This window comes from Aedes aegypti, chromosome 3, assembly GCF_002204515.2.
Source record: "Aedes aegypti strain LVP_AGWG chromosome 3, AaegL5.0 Primary Assembly, whole genome shotgun sequence".
Classification (NCBI taxonomy): Eukaryota; Metazoa; Arthropoda; class Insecta; order Diptera; family Culicidae; genus Aedes; species Aedes aegypti.
In genome coordinates this window covers 232,044,491-232,063,907 of record NC_035109.1, presented here as the reverse complement: position 1 = coordinate 232,063,907, position 19,417 = coordinate 232,044,491, and the positions used below count along the sequence as shown (strand labels likewise).

At 38.6% G+C, this 19,417-nt stretch overlaps 1 protein-coding gene across 2 annotated transcripts in view; it reads left to right on the top strand.

Annotated features, from left to right (window-relative positions):
- The window catches only part of LOC5567948, a 450,669-nt gene that overhangs the window by 378,724 nt on the left and 52,528 nt on the right, over positions 1 to 19,417 (top strand). For both annotated transcript variants that reach the window (XM_021851321.1, XM_021851320.1), the window contains exon 8: positions 8,049 to 8,249. In XM_021851321.1, coding sequence (XP_021707013.1) covers positions 8,049 to 8,249 — 201 coding nt within the window. The remainder of the gene's footprint in view (positions 1 to 8,048; positions 8,250 to 19,417) is intronic.

Here is a 19,417-nt window from a genome sequence, read left to right as displayed (position 1 = left end):
TCGAGCGCTGCGAGTAAAAAGGTAGTCGGTGGACAGCGATTAGAGTGTGACGACTGTTTGTCTGTGGTAATACCTTGGAAAGCTGTTGTTGGGGATAATTACAGTAAACATGAACTTTGTATTTTAGTATGGTTCCATGAGTCGATATCGAATATCAAAAAATGGACGTTTCACAATATCCTAGTGCAGTGAAAATTCTATATTGTTTTTGTTGCTATAATCTAAGCATGCCGAAATTAAACGATCTTTTTATGACTCATTTTTGGAGTCAACTTATTTAGATATTGAAATAGAAAATCATTCTACATCATTATTTCTTTGTTATATACATTGTTCATAATTAATGAACATGATTATTATTATATTTATTTATGAATATTTATGAAAACCTTTGCATTGGGGTTGAAAACGAATGTTACCAACATCAGTACTTATGTTATGAAAAATCCGGCTTGCTGACATCTCCGTTGAATATATTCCGAGATTCAATTTTGAAAATTACCGAATTCTCAGCCTTTGGGTTCTTGGTGAAATGTTTCTATGAGGTCGGAGACATAATGTAAGTGTGTACGGATCTCCATTTATCCGGTTCACCGTATCATGAGAATTTCCGAGATCATTCTACTTGTAAACCGCGTAGATATAGTGCGTCTTGTGTAAGGAGAACTTCTGTGCGTTTTACGAAGCCTTTTCACGCAAACATAATCAATGTATTCATCAGAAGTTCGCACTGTTAGCCCATATGATAAGCATCGTATGATGGTCAGAAAATAAAATGCTCGCTGATGCTGAATTACATAATTCCAAATATAATTGCCCATATCATGTCAGCACTTTGCTTGCTGAATAACTTTGACGAAGACGTCAAGTTTTAAAATAATCAGGAACTCGAGATTCTGTATTAGAAAATTTTTAATCTGGACCTCTAGCGTAGCCTGATGAAAGTATTTGAAATCTTGCAGCCCACTGTAATTTAGATTGAATGTGGAAGAATTTTTAGTATATTTTACCTCTCACACGTTGGCCCGTGATATACAGAACAACTTCATCAAAGACATTTTCTAATCTAATTTTGTTTTCCTAATCAGGATCCAAAGATATCTCTGTTTTAAAAATTGCATGATCATGGAAGAATTAGTTCTTGATCTACTAAACAGTTCTTGATCTACTAAACAGCCTGAGATAGCCGCGATCAAAATACAGCATGCTCATTAGCGCCATCGAATCTATGACAAAAGGTCGAAAAACAAAAGGTCGAAATGACAAAAGGTAGAAGAACAAAAAAGGAGGGACAAAAGGTCGAAAATATTTTTTCAGAGAAGGAAAAATTTCCCACCAAGCAAATCACTTTCGACCTTTTGTTCTTTCGACATTTTGTCTTTCGACCTTTTGTCCTTTCGACGTTTTGTCTTTCGACCTTTTGTCCATAAACTAGCGCCATCTAGTGGTAGAATTTTTAGTTGGGTGGCTTAGCACATGCTAGACCTTGACCTACTCAACACTTTTGTCGAAGACGTCAACTTTCTAGGTAATCGGGATCCTGAGATATTAGTGATTGAAGTATTGTATACTCACTAGCGCCATCTGATGGCAGAATTTCAAGTTAGAGGGCCTATAATATGTTAGACCATGACCTACTAAACAACTTTGTCGAAGACCGCATCTTTCTAGGTAATTAGGATCCTGAGATATCTGTGTTTGAAAAATTACATACTCACTAGCGCCAACTGGTGGCAGAATTCCGAAACAAGCGGCCTATTACATGTTAGTCCTTGACCTACTGATCAACTTTGCCGAAGACACCATCTTACTAAAATATCTAGATCCTGAGATATTTGTGTTCGAGATGTAGCATTGCGAAATGTCCACTTCGTCGGTTCCCCCGGGGCACAATCTGATGGCCACTGGAAGGTGAGGATGTTTTCAAAGTTCCATTTGTCCACTGACCAATTGGTACCATTGAACTGAACAAATTTGCAGAAGACATCAATATTCTATCTTGCCTTGTTTTAGATTTATAATCAAAATGCTCCGCGTGTACTCAGTACACGATGCGACCGCTCGTGTGACTGGCCAAGTAAAAAAAAGTTACACGAGTGGTCGCACTGGTGTACTGAGTACACGCGTAAAAACTTAGGTTAAAAACACGAAGTTTTCGAAAACTTTTCGTTGATTTTTTCGAAAAATTTCTTCTCTTCAAGCAAAAAGAAGAGTAGATCTTGGAATAGGACCAACACCCGGATCAATTTGAAGGGATTTTCAACGTGTTTTTCAGCTTTTCGCAAAGTGCGTGTACTCAGTACACTAGGGCGACCGACGGTGGGTTAATTAAAATGTAGAACATAAACAATCAATAATTGACGAAATTTTAAATATGTTTTGTTATTATTTATATGCATGGCAGAAAACCACCTTATGGGGTGGAATTGTTTTCCATCTCTACTTAATTTGGTAGATATAACAAATAAAGTTCAAATAAAATAGAAAAGTAATCGTTCTCATGATGTATTTCAAATTTCAGCTGTGTGTTTGTTCAATTTTGAAGTCGTATTTCAAAAATAAAAAATAAATTTAAAAATAAAGAATAATAACACTTTTCTTCTCCCTCCTATGCAATAACGTAAATTGAGGTTGATCTTTTTTGATAAAAATCATTTGTTTGATTGTTTTAGTGCTACTCTCTAGGAGAATGTATGAAACGTGTACGAAAAGTTTTGATTCTGGTAATTGTTTTGATAGATCCCACTTACCCCAGGTACAAATATATTCTGGGGTAAGATAGACCATCGAAAATTTCATATGAAATGATAACAAAATACTGGTTTATCGTTAGCAGCTTGTAATAATACTCAAAATTATAACATACTGATGGAAATTCGATTTAAAACACATTTATTTTTTGCGAGTCAATGCAAGACGTAGAACGTGTCACAATTTGTCATGCAAGTTGAAAATGGCGCTGAACTGACAACTGTTACATGAACCACATGGTAAAAAAATAACAATATGTTTAGTACTAAATACATTCCTTGTCATTGTATCTTCAACTTTCTAGAAGAATATCCCCATGAAAAACTTTTCCTAGTTGAGCTATGACGAAACGCCCCACTTACCCCGTATTCTCACTTGCCCCGCGGTACCTTAAGCGAAATAATTCCCAAAAGTAATTACACCAGTAGAACTCAAAAGAATAGCCTATGTTCAAATTAAGAAAAAAATCGGATCATTTTAATTATTTTAAACTTTAAAATACCGTTGGTAACTCAGAAAACAGAAGAATTGTAAAGTAAATCAAACTCAAAACTGACCAAAATATATTATGCGCTTACAATCCTCTGCGTTTGTGTCCCTCATTTCAGACATATATGAAAGAAAAACATACAGACATGTACAGAAGAAAAATATGGTTTTGGTCATGACTGTTATAATCTTCAGATTTTTTCCAACAAATCTGAGTACAGGGCTCGATTCCAGAGGTTATTCTGCACCTCTTGACAATTTTTTTTAAATCTATTAGGAATCTCGAGTTTTTAGCAAAACACTTCAAAATAATCCATATTGAAATATCGCAAAACCACCACAAACTTGAAAAAAACACACAACATTTTGGTGAGTCTGTTTTCAACCAACCAGTATATAATTGTCTTATTGTTAAGGAACAATAATTATTTATTTAGTTGGTGTTACATCAATTAATTTGATAAAGCCTCGTTAACGATGTTACGTCAATGTACGCACACAGACATGGTCTCTCCAACTTCGATTTTGGCCCACGTTCTCCAGATGTGGCGAGAACAATTAGGAATTATTAAAACTGACTTAACTTACCAGGTTGCTCTAGCATGCTCACGTCAATGTCAGAATGAACAGACACGGATGCCTTTCACAGGACCGCCGACATTCACATGATTTTTTTATGACTTTCCAACTAAATATCAAGCGAAACGAAATATGCCGTATTTCATTTGCTCAATAATCTTGGATCGTGACCTTAGAAAGCAACGGGAGGAACAGCGTTTCATGTAGGGCAGATCGACATTGATTTTTAATTTAGGCATACTTGCAATCATCGTTTTCTGGGCATATTCACCAAATTTTGGTATTCATAGAACAAAATGTTAACAAAATTTCGGTTTTCCATACATTGTTAGGCTCTCAACTTTTTTACAAAACAAATGTTAGGCAAACTTAGGCACTCTTCCCTTATCGATTCCTTAGACTTAAAAGAGCATTTGGACAATATATCTCCGCGGAAAGTGACGGGGAGCGATCTGTTTGCTATGATTATTATTACACTGATAGGCAAAATAAAGTGCCCACCACACCAGTTTTCGAATTTCTGTCATTGATTTGGTTCAAATTAAAGTTAACACACTTAAATCTTTTTTGATAGTTTATTTTTGATATTCTTTTAAAGTTGCACTTACGAAATGGTGGTCTGGGATGTTTTTCATGGAGTGGAGAAGGAAGCCTCGTGAAAATCGACTGAATAATGACGGCAAATTCCTACATCAACATCTTACGGGAAAATCTGGAGGTTTCACTGATCCAGGCGGGCCTTGAAGAGAAATTCATATTTCTCTAGAACAACGACCCGAAGCATACTGCCAAGAAGACCAAGTCTTTCTTCCGGTCTTGTCGGATTAAACCGCTGGAATGGCCTCCACAAAGCCTAGACCTCGACCCCATCGAGAATTTGTGGGCGATTCTCGATGCCAGGGTTGACAAAAGTGGTGTTACCAACAAAAATAATTATTTTAAGGCCTTGGAGCGCGCCTGGCAAGAACTAGAACCACAAAACCTGGTGAAAAGAATGCCGAAACGCCTCCAGCAAGTCCTTAAGGCCAAAGGAGGACACATTAACTAATAAATTGCTTTTTATTTTTCTTAAATCATCTTTTCTGGGGCCAAGAAGGAAGTAGGCACATTATTTTGTCACTTTTTTTTTCAATACAAATTGAAATCAAAATTTTGTTTTTCTTTAAGTAAAACTCTTTTTTTATCAAATTTTTGTAAGTGCAACTTTAAAAAAAATATCAAAAATAAAATATCAAAAAAGATTTAAGTGTGTTAACTTTAATTTGAACCAAATCAATAAGAGAAATTCGAAAATGGTAAGGTGGGCACTTTATTTTGGCTATCAGTGTATATGAAAGCCCTTGACGGCGGATCTCACATGGATAGCATAGTACCAGCGGTACAAAGTAAAAACTTATCATTTGAAACTCGGAAAAAACGTTAAACACATCCTCTCGAGGTGCCGCGTCTTAATCTTTGTGAAAAACACTTAACACTTAACAAAACACTTTCTTAGAGCATACACAAATGCTATATGTAGCACCATCAGCAGATTTTTTCTATATGAGTCCTTCCATGCGATTTAAGTATCAAACAAATAAGCATTATTAAACCGAAATCGAATAAAAATTTATTTACCTTAAGAGATACCGAGTTGCAATGTTCAGAAAAAAACCGCGTCTTAAGATATCTAACAACTTTGTAGAAAACAAGAAAAATGTTAAAAATCTTGTGATAGAAATATTAAATTTTTAGTAACACGGGCACAATATTATATGAAACAAAAAAATTGTTGAAACAATTTTTGTTCATAGCTTTTTACTTAGATTTTAAATATGTTTCATGTCTTATCAAAATCCTATCAATGGCTCAAACTGTCATCAAAACAGACAAAAAAAAAACAAACAACAAACCAAGCTCGCTCACAACCGATTGTTTCTACTTTTGTGGATAGGGATACAATCAAAAGCAAAATTACCATGACAATCACAGCGCCCCATTGTTGCTATTTTTTCAACTCGCGATTAATCAGTTTTTTTTAAACATAAAACCAAATTTGTTTTATGGATGCTGTTCGATAATGTGTCATTGTCATTGTGAGAAAGCTCTCAAAAATTGCAATGTGATACTCAGAAAATAGCTGCGCATGTGGTGATCGATCATTGTCATATTCTTCAAGTGATGATATACTGATGTTGCGGAATAAAATTATTGTAAAAAGAACAGGAGATGACAATGTCTTTGTTGCTACATGATGGGTGACATCTTATTGAACAATGCGAAAGCCGTTTTGGCAAAGAAATGTTTGGCATCAGTTTGTATCAGCATCACTCACTGCAATACTGGGAAAATTCTCACTGATCAAAGCTTAATACGATGGATACTAGCACATCACCCTATACGATTTGAAATATTTTCTCCACTGTCGGTAATCAATATGTTTATTTAAGAGCATTTAACATCATCTTGTTTTGTTCAAAATAAATCAAACATAAACCTAATGTCGTCAGTAGGATTCAAACGAATGTCATTTTTTCAATTCATGGTTTCAGACTCATCTTGCCAATCGACTTTATGCCAAACAGCTTTATGCCAATTGACTTTATGCCAAATGAATTACCACCGTTATGGGATATTCCATATAGACACCATGTAACTACCAAACAATTCTATCCGATCTGGACTTAAAAAAATAAATAATCAAACAGTTCATTGCTTTTGACACTTGGTCCACACTGTCTGCTGTCCAAGTATGGTAAATCGCCAGAAATCAAAATTAATTGATTCAGATCCGTTGTATTATGTAATATTTATGAACATCATAATAATAATAACAATCATTCCATGCCGAAAATTCTGACAATTCACTTGGAATGACTTGCATTTTCTAGTATTTCTTAACTCGTCTTCGTTGTTATCATGGAAGAACTCGGTGAAACTCTTGGAAAATTTTTAGATGGGTTTCTGAGAGATTTCACTGGGGATAAACTGTTGGAATTCGAATGAAATTGTTAAAAAAAGTATAAAGAAGAATGGTTGGAAGAATTTTAGGAGAAACAGTGATCTCTACGAGACATATTTTGAGATAACTAGTAGTTCGACTAGAGCAGAATTCAGGAGAGATTCATTACGGATTTTGAAGTTTTCTCCTCAATATGCGTGGTGGATTCTCGATTAAATCTTTTAAATGAACTTTGGGAGCAGCAAGTTTTGTGAATTCTAAAAAAATCCTCATTTTCCACAACACATAGTATAGTCCTTGTCAAAGATATACAAATGCAAAAATGGTCAAAGGACAAAAAAACATTCAGTTAACATTTGTGGATGTGCTCATGGGATCATTACTCTTAGAAATAGACTCCATCACACTAAGAACGAAATGTCAGGAACAAAAAGAATAGGAACTTTATATATATAAAGTCATATATGTGATAATATATGTGTCACATATAATATCACATATGTGATAACTGGATGTGACCTGGATTCACGCGTTTAGTGCAAATGTGTACCGCAAAGTGTTGCTTAATTTGGTAGTTAGTTGCTAAATCTATCTTATACACTTTTTAGCAACATTGACAGATAAGCAAGCTCTGTTCCTCTGGGAAAACAGTGCCAAGAAAAAAAGTGTAAATTCATTGAGTTTTCATTAATATCTATGGCTAAAATATTGATCCAGCGCAGTCACAATCAAAGCGCCATTTGTCATTCGACGGGTATGATGCAATAACCTATTTGGCAACGATTCTCTGGAAGTACCCTCGACGCACAGTTAAATGGTCCGGTCCAAATCGTATGACCCCAATCGTGTAGGAAAGGTCCAGTCCGTAACTAACATCCTGTTATAACGGTCGCCGCATACAGTTGGCCTCTGCCCAAAAGCAAGCAAGATTCGGTGTCCAACCGGTGCGTGCCTCTAAAGTGAGGGCCAAAGTTCCCGGTTCGACACAGTGACTGTTATGTCCGCTGACTCTCGGTCGGATTCCCTCCCATGAGGCACACAAGCAATACTCTTGTTTCTGAAGTGCAATAACATTCCCATAATTGCCCCATACATCATAGCTACATGGCTTTTTCCACTTTTTAATTTCCCTCCACTGACTGGCAATTCAGTTGGAAAGTCCTTTTTCCCCATTGGCCATGTTTTCTATCGTCGTCCCCGCCGAGCAGACTTCAGATGCGTTCCTTCCAGTCATCCACGACGTGAACATAGGTAACTCACAAATGCTTTGCTTTGGTTGTTTCCGCAGGTTCGCTCGGCTGTTGGTCCCATTTGGATCCGATAACGGCGCGACTCAAGGGGCTCGGAGTCGGTATCTCCACGCCGACCGGCCAGTTTTCGCTGAAGGACGTCGTCTACCAGGATGCCGGCACGTACAAATGTGTTGGACAGAGTTCAACCAATCGCAAAAAGCTCGAAGTACTGCAAACGGTTTCGATTGCTGTTAAAGGTAAGTGTTTACATCATCGCTTTTTACACGCTCGTTTCTTCCGGTTTCTGTTCGACGGGTGGACAGGGGCGTTTTAAGGTGATTGTTGCGTAATCTATCCCAAGTAGCACACATGTTATGATTGAGGCAGATTAACTGTTATGTGACCAGATCTGGTAATTGAACAGTTGATATGTATTGATTGTAACATGTGTGTTACTCAATACGGTATTAAACTCTAAACTATGAATCAATTGTTACTTAAAACACAAGTTTTATCAATATAAGCGTTTTCTTTGATTTCGTAATCTTCAAACTATTACCTCAAAACACAATTGTTATCCTGCGGACACCACCGGTTCTCAATACTAGTGAGGGGGAGCACTGTGAAGTTTTTACTCTTGTTAGATTTTTTTCTCTATCGCCGCGGAAGCAATTGTTTTTTATGGCTGGTTCTATTGGCGTAATAACTATATAGAGTGCATTCCCGATGAAGGCAGCACTATGCCGAGGTGGTGAATTTTCTAACAAGTTCTAAAGAAAACAGAGATAGTCGTCTACCGTTATTATCAGAAATGATGAAGTAAATCGGAACAATAGAAATATTAGTAGTAGAACGCTAGTGGCGTAGCTGTCACAAAACTGATTTTAATTTTCATTACCTTAATCCTCTAATACCCAACCCCGCCTTTCGATGGGGTACACTTTGGAATTTTGTGTATTTTATCGTAGCTCTGAAATCAAAATGATTTTATTGTTGGCTTAAACCTTGACTAACACGCATATAAGAAAAACATTTTATGACTTTTGAAACTTTTTTTTGTCTTTTATTTTTTCTACGATCAACCTATCGCAGAAGAATAGTTTGGTGGTATTAAAATAATTTCAAATCTGTTTTTCCGTTAATTACACGTAAAACTGAAATAATTCCAGAAAAAAAAAATAAATATTTAATATTTTTAAAAGTCCCGTAAACACTTGAATTTTTATTATTGCTAAAAATTAGTAACTAGAAGAGGCTTCCAGAAAAAATGAAAAAGAGTAGGGATGTTCAAAAATAAAAATTATAAAAATCAAAAACCAAAATTCATAGATTTGCGAATAAAAATCAATCATTGCCCAAAACGTGTTTAGAACGATTTTAGATAACTAAAAATGATATTTAGATCGAAAATAAAAATTTGGGTATTGGAGGGTTAAATTATGATTTTTCATTGTTTGTTCAATACCATGACGTTGTTTTGGTTCTTAAAATTAATCTGACACTTTGAGGCCCGGTACTCACGCTGTCAGTTCGTGGCAAACTAGATGTTGGTAATACGAACAGCAGCGACGTTAGCATTCTTAGGTTAATGCTTCTACTATCGGAACGCATTGCACGGTGACGTCATCAGAAAATCGCTCTCTTTCCCTCCTTCGGGAAATCTGAAAACAACGGTGCCAGTACCTATCAAAGTTGACAGGTACTGACACCATTGTTTTCAAGTTTTGTTGAAGAGCGAAAGAGAGTGAATTTTGCCGTGCAATGCCTAGTATGATGATGACCTCCTTGGAGACCGATGGTCTCCCTACAAACCTTTAATAAACAACGGTGCAATTTTCTTCATTCGTGTTCAATTCTCCACGCAAGATTCGGTCCACGGGATCCCGTTGTTCTCGGGAACCGGTTTTGACAACTGGTGTTTTGGTATGGAGAAATATTTGAAATCTGTGAAGCTGTTGGATGTCATCAAGAACTATCCTCCGGCGGTCAGCGGCAGAGCTTACTAAGTTCCAGGAAGATGACGGTATCTTCTGATCTCATTCATCCATGACGATCTGCTGGATCTGGTGCGGGACAAGGAGATTTGGAAGAGCCTTGAAACCAACTACGCTAAGAAGTCCGTCTCATCGCAAACTTTCGTCAGGAAGCAAGCTGTTTGCTACTCTTCCCGAGTGGTTCGATCCGTTAGCTACGGCGCTGGAAAATCTAGATGAGGAAATTTTGAAGCTGGATGTTGTTCGTGAGCGATTTTTACCGAGAAGCTCAAGAAAACCGATCGGGCGGATTCCTACCAAGAAAAACCTGCAGAATTCCACGGATCGAAGCAGTAAGTTCACCAGAAAGTGTAATAACTGTCAGAAGAAGGGATACAAAACCAAGGATTGCCGTGCGAAATTGAAGACGGATGGATACACTGAAGCTAACGCTGCTTCTGGGGGCAAGGCGGTGGCTTTCATGATAGGATGATGCTCTCAGGACGAGGGAGTGGTTTCCTTCAAGAAGGATTCCGGAGCCTCAAACTACCTTGTGAATGTGAAAGACTGTTTTGCCGACCGAGCAACCTGTCGTCACCAACGTGGCGAAAGACGATCAATTCCTGATTTCATGGCACCGAGGCACGATCAAAGACGTCAGCATGGAAGGTTATTATTTCAGCCTGAAGGATGTCCTTTTCGTACCTGTTCTTCGAGTGAAAATCTGTAATCTGTGGCATCGTCGATTGGCCTATTTCTGGAGCAAGAATTTTCAGACACTCGTTAAGCATAGTATGGTAACAGGTATTCCAGAGGAGCCAGGTAAATTGGATTTTCGTAATGTTTCCCACATCGTTTGCTTTATACCAATCTGACACATTTGGTATTGTCCGATGGGCCCATCTATTTTTAGTGGAGTTATTCACTAAGTGTTTGTCTTTTTAAACGCGTTGTGAGCTCCTCTGGTAGCTCCACTGGTTGAACATCCTCCTTGATTATGAGCCCGATAGGCGTCATCCCGGCTATGATGCACACGGCCTCTTCAGATACCATTCGGTATGCGCTTGCTACTCTTAAGCACATGATCCTCGACGTGATTTCCAACCGCTTTAGGTTTCTGCCCGTTCTAAGCGCTTTTGACCAGATTGGTTCTCCATACCTTAGTATGCATAGCGCCATGCTTGCCAGGAGCTTGCGTTTGCTGGCAATCACAGCAGATCTGTTAGACATCATCCTCGATAGTGCTGCTATAGCCGTAGATGCCCTTTTACAGGCATATTCAACGTGGCTAGCGAAGCTGAGCTTGTCATCGATCATTACTACATGATCGCCTACAAAGATCGCTTGGACTCTATGGTGCAAATCACCTACCAAGATAAGCGCCCGTTGCTTGGACTTGCGGTTGTCGTTATGGGCGAGTCCTAGTTTCCAAGACTTCATCCAGTCCTTAACTAGGGAGATAGAGTGTGTTGCTGTCAACTCTCTACTCCCTCCATCGATTCGCCATAGACCACTTGGATGCTGTCATCTGCAAAACGAACAATCTTAACACCCGTCGGAAGGAGCTGCCTCAGTACGTCATCGCACATTGTATTCTATAGTATTGGGCCTAGGAATTAACCTTGAGATACTCCCGCGGTAATTCGGATGCTTTTCTGCCCTTCCTCTGTGTCATATAGTTGAAACCTACCATCAAAATAGCTCTCTAGAAGCTTACGCAACTGCACCGGTACCTTGAAGTGGTGACCGCGCAGTAACGAATGCTGCTAAACGACTGACTGGATAGCGTCCAGAGTAGAGTTACCTTTCCTGAATCCAGTATGTTTATTAGATAAACCGTCCACACCCTCAGTATATGGTACTAGCCTGTTAAGGATCAATCTCTCCAACACATTGCCTGTCGTATCTAGTAGACAGATGTGTCTATAGGCCGAGGGGTCACCTGGTGGTTTCTCTGCTTTTGGTAGTAGCACCAATTTCTGCCGCTTCCTTACATCCGGAAAGATTCCATGATTCCGCTTGACTGCCGTGTTTAGGGCATCATTTGAAATACCATCGGGTTCCGGTGCTTTATTTGACGTGAAAGATTTCACAGTTTCTGTCAGCTCTTCGTTCGTCACTCTTTTCACTTCTATTCTTTCAGCTGCCGCCTACGGCGCCGGGGGTCATGGGCTTGTTAGGTGATGTGGGATGAGTACAACGATTATGCAGCCCAGGTGATTTCTTTTTGGGTGTCATGGCACCTCTGGTCTTAACCATTACTACTCTGTAGGCGTCACCCCACGAACAGGATTCTACCACATTACCCCGAATGACATCACCCCGAATGCCATCACCCCGAATTCCATATCACTGTACGACCCATCATCCCGAATCACAATATCACGGGGCAATGTCATTCAAGGTATTTGTACATTCAGGGAAATGGAATTCGGGATAGTGGCATTCGGGATAATGGAGTAAGTTCGCATAATAACGGTGTGTGGCGGTGAAGGATGAACTCGCTGTACTTTACGGCAAACCTAGCATTCTAAAGGTAGCAAAAGCTGGAAGAATGCGTGGACGAGGCATGTTGTAAGAATACCGGACAAAACTGCAAACATGGTGTTCACTTCCGATCTGGCAGGCAGAAGAAGGCGAGGAGCACCGCGGGCAGGGTCAGCTGATCAGGTGCTGCAAGATTTGGCGAGTGTGGGCCGAGGATGGAGGAAGACAGCTGCGAACCGAATTGAATGGCGTGGAATTGTTGACGCGGTTTCCTTGGAATAACAATTTAATACCAATAAATGAATGAATGAGCTTGTAACTTCAAAACGGTTCCTAAGATTATTTTCAAATCTTTGCCCAGAAATGCGTAAATCGACCAATGAGCGCAGATAGTTTTTTTCTGATAACAACGATTTCAGAAACACCGTGAAAACGGGTATGCATTCCCAAAGCTAGAGCGGTTTTGTATGAGAGGGGCAGAGCGAGTGCAAGTTTTTAGATAACCGCCATCAGCCACCGGCGGCGAGCTCCAGCAAAGTCCTTTGGAGAACGACTAGCGGTGGTTTCTGGTTGTATTGTTTTTTGTTCGATTCAGGCTCGGCTAGGTTAACGAGCGCCCGGAGGGTATTTTCTATAATCCTGAGTTGCAATAAAACGTTTTCATTGGTGAAGTGATAGTGATATAAATTTAGTTTTAATAGCGGAAGCCAGAAATTTATTTGAAGTGCAGCTACTGAGCCACAAGGGTATGATGGGCAACAACATCAATCGTGAAATTGAAACCGAGATTATAAATCAAGACAATGGACTGTTGTAAAGGAACAATTTTTCACACAGATCAGACACTGAAGTAAAATGTTTTATGAAGTAAGTTTGGCTTCTTCTTTTTCGAGCGTTACGTCACAACTAGGACAGAGTCTACTTTTTGGTTTAGTATTCTTATGAGCATGTCCACAGTTAATAACTGAGAACTTTTTTGCAAGTAAAGCTATGGCTGTTCTTGTAAAAATCGAAGCTAAGAAACAGATTGTGTCTTTTTAGGAACAACATCAGAAAGAAAAATAGACTGGATTTTCAAGGAATTATGGTGAAAAACATAAACAATTTATTCATCGAAATTAATTCCAAAATTCCAAAGAATTCTTATTTTAACTAGGATTATCATTGAATCAATGACAAGAAATACTGTGCGCGCGCGCTGTAGACTTAGGTGCAGGAGCCTCATTGCTAGCGGGTGCGTTGTAGGGGCTCCTGGGGTAGTATGCACTGCCGGGGCGAAACGCACCTTGCGAATTTCTCTGAAATAAACGACTTTTGCGCGAAAAATACTATGCGCATTGATGAAACGTTGCAAACTGTTGACACCCTGAGAATTTGATACATATTGAAAAACCTAACAGGGAGATAAATTCGAATATTCAAAAATTCTGATGTAACTTTCCCGATCATTTCACTTGTTGTTTTGAAAGCGATGAATTGAGAATTTTCACAACCTTTCACCATAAATCAAATGATTAGAAACTGGGTAAGTTGCTGATGACATGATTTGGCGAAATAACACAACGATTTCTATTTTCCATAACTTTTTCTATAAAGCGCTCGGTTTGGGCATCATGCACTCCATTGGTCGGGGCAGAACGGTCCATTCCAAAATAAACTACAATCATGAAAAATAAGGTCAATTGAATTCTTTGCTAACGTATTTTAAAACACGATGGTGCATCTTGCCTCAATGTTGTGGTGTGTTTTGCCCTAAAAAGTGGTGCATCAATCTTAATTCACGCAAAGAAAAAACCTAAATTTTCCAACAATCTAATGTTATTATGATGAAAATAACTAGATTCGTGTATTAAAATACTACATACATGTTGTGTAGTGCTCATTTCGGCACATTTTCCTTAAGTGGTTCATACTACCCTTGGACCTCTACATTGCGAGACCTTTTCTGGTGCGCCTCATTTTTCTTGAGATGTTTCTCAATGCGATCTCATGCGCTACATCACATGTGCTGTTTAAAATTTAGCGCAATAATTGGAGTGATGACATAATTTTTCTACGAGGACCGAGACTGTTACTCTCGGATCGTGAGTCTTTGAGTTCTTATATCATATAGACCTGGGAGGGAAGATACTACACCTGAAATATGACACAAAGTTTTTTCAAACTGCAAGAAAACTCCAGCTTGCCAACGACTATCAAGGTAAAATTGATGAAAAGCACTCTTATTCTTTTGTTGTGTGCCTTCTTTTTTTCGGACAAACATGAAAAAGAGCCAAAGTTTTCTAAGCATTGCATTTTTGTTTTTATTGGAAAATATAATAAAATTTTATAGAAATATTTTCAAAGCTATCCAGCATTTCAAAAACATGCTCACGAAGGCCAGATCTTGGCAGGATAGAAATCACTATAGATGATCATAACCTCTGTAGAAATTCAATTGAAATCAAACTAATAGTCTACTAAGTATCTTTCTAAGGAACATCCCTGGAGGATCTTGTCCAAATTCTACAAAAGTATAGAAATGAAGTTCTTAGGAAGACTCTTATAATTCTTCCAACAAATTGTCCAAAATTTTCCCTAGATTCCGGAATCAGGGGTTCGTCAAAAAACAAAAAAAGGATTTTTAATCCAAAATTTGGGAATTATCAACAGTTGGCTCTAAAGCATTTCAGCAGAAATCCACAAAGATCTTACCAAATATGCTGTATATATATATATATATATATATATATATATATATATATATATATATATATATATATATATATATATATATATATATATATATATATATATATATATATATATATATATATATATATATATATATATATATATATATATATATATACTAGTGGACCCAGCAAACTTCGTCTTGCTATCAAGTAGGCTGTTGAAAAACGCCATAGAACGTCCCGTACAAAATGACAGTTCCGTTCATTCCCGTTTTTCCAACTTTTGCGTTCAATATCCTGGGCTTTCTATATACACAAACACGTCGGAACACTTAAGGAACATAACAATGGAAGAATTTTCAAAATCCGCTAGGCCGTTTTCAAGCCATTTCGTGACATACAAACACCACTCCATTTTTATTTATATAGATATATATATATATATATATATATATATATATATATATATATATATATATATATATATATATATATATATATATATATATATATATATATATATATATATATATATATATATATATATATATATATATATATATATATATATATATATATATATATATAAAAACATGCTGATTCCCTTCAAAGTCCTACTGAAACCATGGGAAACGTTTCACAACAAATTGACGAGAACTTTGTCAGATGTCTGGCAAGATAATCGAAAATATGCCAAACATTTTCTATGCACACCTCAATGAACTATTTTAGTACATAATTTCTATAACTTTAGAAAATTTTGCTTGGATTTTTTTGGTTTCCAAAGAATTCTACTAGTGTACTTCATAAACTTTACGTATTACATTTAATTAATGTGATTTATATTTCACTAAAGGTTATTAATTAATGTTCATTATTCATGTGAAAAGTTATTCATGTTATAAGTAACGACAACGTCAATGAAAACATAATACCGTGCACCCCCGCTAATTTGAACGGTACCTCATGCAAACCATCGGGGTTCATTTTTAATTTGAACATCTAGTCACCCTAGAATCGTGGTTCTGGTTACCTCTATCACTGTTTTGTTTTGATTCTGCGTTCCTCTCCACAGCGTTTCATTTCACTTCACTCCGTTCCATGAGCTAAATGACGTTGGAACCATTTTTAATCTGAACGATGTGCAAATTAGCGGGGTACAAATTAAAAAGTGCACAGTAGTGTGGGACAAAATTTAGATTCTCGCTCCAGTCCACTTTTTGGATTGAATTTAGGTCCCATACCAACTGTGCAAAATTTCAGCTCGATCGGGGAAACTATATTTTGGCGCCAGCCGTTCAAAGTTTGTATGGGATTTACTATGGGAAAACTCACTTTTGCAAAGAAAAATCGCCAGAGGTCGCCCATTGACCTTTATAAAAATTCTGAACACAGATCTCGAAAGGTATTTTTACGGTGAAGAATATTGCCGAATACCGCGAAACAATCCGACACATGTGAAAAAAGTTATCCAATGAAAACCTATTGGCAAGGCGACGTTGATTAACACGTAAAGGAATAACAATAATAACAAAATGGGGCAAATTTTCCGAATACTATATGCCTAATAACTTTTTTCACAAGCATAGGATTGCTTTGCGGTCTTCGGCAATGTTGTTCATCGTAAAAATAACTATCGAGGTCTATTTTCAGAATTTTTATAGAGGTCACTGGGCGACCTCTGGCGATTTTTCTTTGCAAAAGTAAGTTTTCCCACAGTAAATCCCATACAAACTTTGAACGGCTGGCGCTAAAATATAGTTTCTCCGATCGAGCTGAAATTTTGCACAGTTGTTATGGGACCTAAATGCAATACAAAAAGTGGACTGGAGCGAGAATCCAAATTTTTCATATAACCGTGTCCCAGGCTAGTGCACAGATTGAATGTGGTCGAACCAACGGGGGTACCCGGTATCAGTTTTTGTAAAGTTTGACTCTAATAATTAACATTTTACAAACACATTGGAACATTGCAATATAATACCGAAAATGTGGTTTCGTTAAGAACAGGATCTGAGGCCAAGGATAATTTCTGTGCATTCTATACACCATATAGAACAGGGGCTGGTTTAAGTGGGTCTTCGATGGTGCCACCTTAGGTCAGTTTGTAGATATCTTCCCTTGTAAAAAAAATAGTAATATATTCAAGAATACTGAAAAATCTCAAACAACGGACCAGTCTCGGCAGGGCAAATCCTTTGAAGCCAACGCTTGGTCGGCACGCCATAGGCGCTGTAATTCCAACATAATGTGAGTGACAGCCGTAGTTACTGCATTCCAGCACTCGGCATCCGCACACATTCTCTTTATTATATTGTCAGGGGACGTGTCAACATAACTATGAAACGGGGGCAATGGAATACGACATGCTTCGCTGTTTCCTCCACACCAGCACAATTGGGACACGCAAGAGATTCTGAGTGCCCGAACCTATGCAGGTACTGCATAGGAACCATGTCTAGGTGGAAGTTCACTTTCCCATAGTTTTTTTTGTACCAATCTGACACATTTGGTATTAGCCGATGGGTCAATCTACCTTTAGTTAAGTCATCCCATTCCTGCTTCCAAACTCTGAGGGTTGCCATTTATACGCGTTGTAGTCTCCTCTGGAACCTCTTTGGTTGAAGAATTGAATTTCTTCCTTGATCATGAACCCAATGGGCGTCATCCCGGGTATGATGCACACGACCTCTTTAGAAACCGTTCGATATGCGCTTTCTACTCTTTCACAAGATCCTATACGTGATTTCCATCCGCTTAAGGTTTCTGCACGTTCTGAGCGCTTTTGACCAGATTGGTCCACCATACCTGAGTATGGATAGCACCACACAGGCAAAGAGCTTGCGTTTGCTGACAATTACAGCAGAGCTATTAGACATCATCTCGATAGCGCCGCTATAGCCGTAGATGCTATTTAACAGACATATTCAACGTGGCTAGCGAAGCTGAGCTTGTCATAGATCATTACCTTAAGATGCCTAAGGGATCACGTGGGCTGTATGGTGCAATCGCCTACTGAGATAAGCGCCCGTTGCTCGGACTTGCGGTTGTTGACCACCCCCACCTCAGTCTTGTGTTCTTCACATCCAGAGTGACCACCTCACAATAACGGATGTCGCTCCTCTGGATAGCGTCTAGAATAGATTCACCTTTCCTGAATACAAGCTAGTTGTTGATCAGGCCGTCCGCACCTTCCGTATATTGTACTAACCTGTTGACGATCAACCTCTCCAACAACTTGCCCTTCGTATCTGGTGGTTTCCCCGCCTTTGGTACTAGCACCAATCTCTGTTGCTTCCATACATCCGGGAAGTTTCCTTGATCTATGCAGCATTGCATCGTGATTCTGAACATGTCCGGATCCGCATTCACGGCCGCTTTTAAGGCAACATTTGGGATACCATCGAGTCCCGGTGCCGTGTTTGACGCGAATGATTACAAGACTTCTGTCAGCTCTTCATTCGTCACCCTCGCCACTTCTTCCCCTTCATCTGCCGCATACGGCGCTGGGGGGCATGGGCTTGTGGGATGATGCAGTACATCGATTATCGATCACAGCAACTCGGGCGACTTCTCTTGGGGCGCTGGTAATAGCCATTACCACTCTGAAGACGTCTCAACGGACGGACTCAAATTGGCACTCTGGCTTAGACTATCAAAGCATGCCCGTTTTGGGCTCTTGATTTCCTTTTTGAGTACTAAATTTGCTGTACAGCGTTCTTCTCTTTGTGTTTCTGTGCGTGCGCGTTGCATTCTTCGTCTAGCCCGAAGGCAGATTGCTCGAAGATTTGCAATTGATTCACACCACCACTACATCAGCGGCCTGTTCTTTCTAGGAGTAGCTTTTCACGACATGTAAGCATCACAAGCTCGTGATATCACTATCTCTACATCGTTTAGGTCCGGAGTATTCCGTTCGCGTCTTAGGGCTTCAGTGAATACGCCGTCGAAGAGCGCTGTTTTCCAACCTCGGGCTTGGGTCGAGTTACTCGAGTAACATAGCACTGCCCTCCGCCCGCCTGGTATTATACTATAGCCAATCGATTGATGACTTGCCAGTTCATGGCACCTAAAAGTAAGGGTATGCGGTATGGATTTTTTCCATGTCGATACGAAACGAAACGATACGCGGAATATCTTGCGCTGATAATGACGAAACGAAACGAAATTTAAAAATGTTTCGTGTAACTCGATACGAAATCAAATATCTCACGGAATTTTTCGAAACGAAACGAAATTTTTGAATTTGTTTCGCGGAATACACGTTTAAGTTTTTTTTTCTTGTCAAAT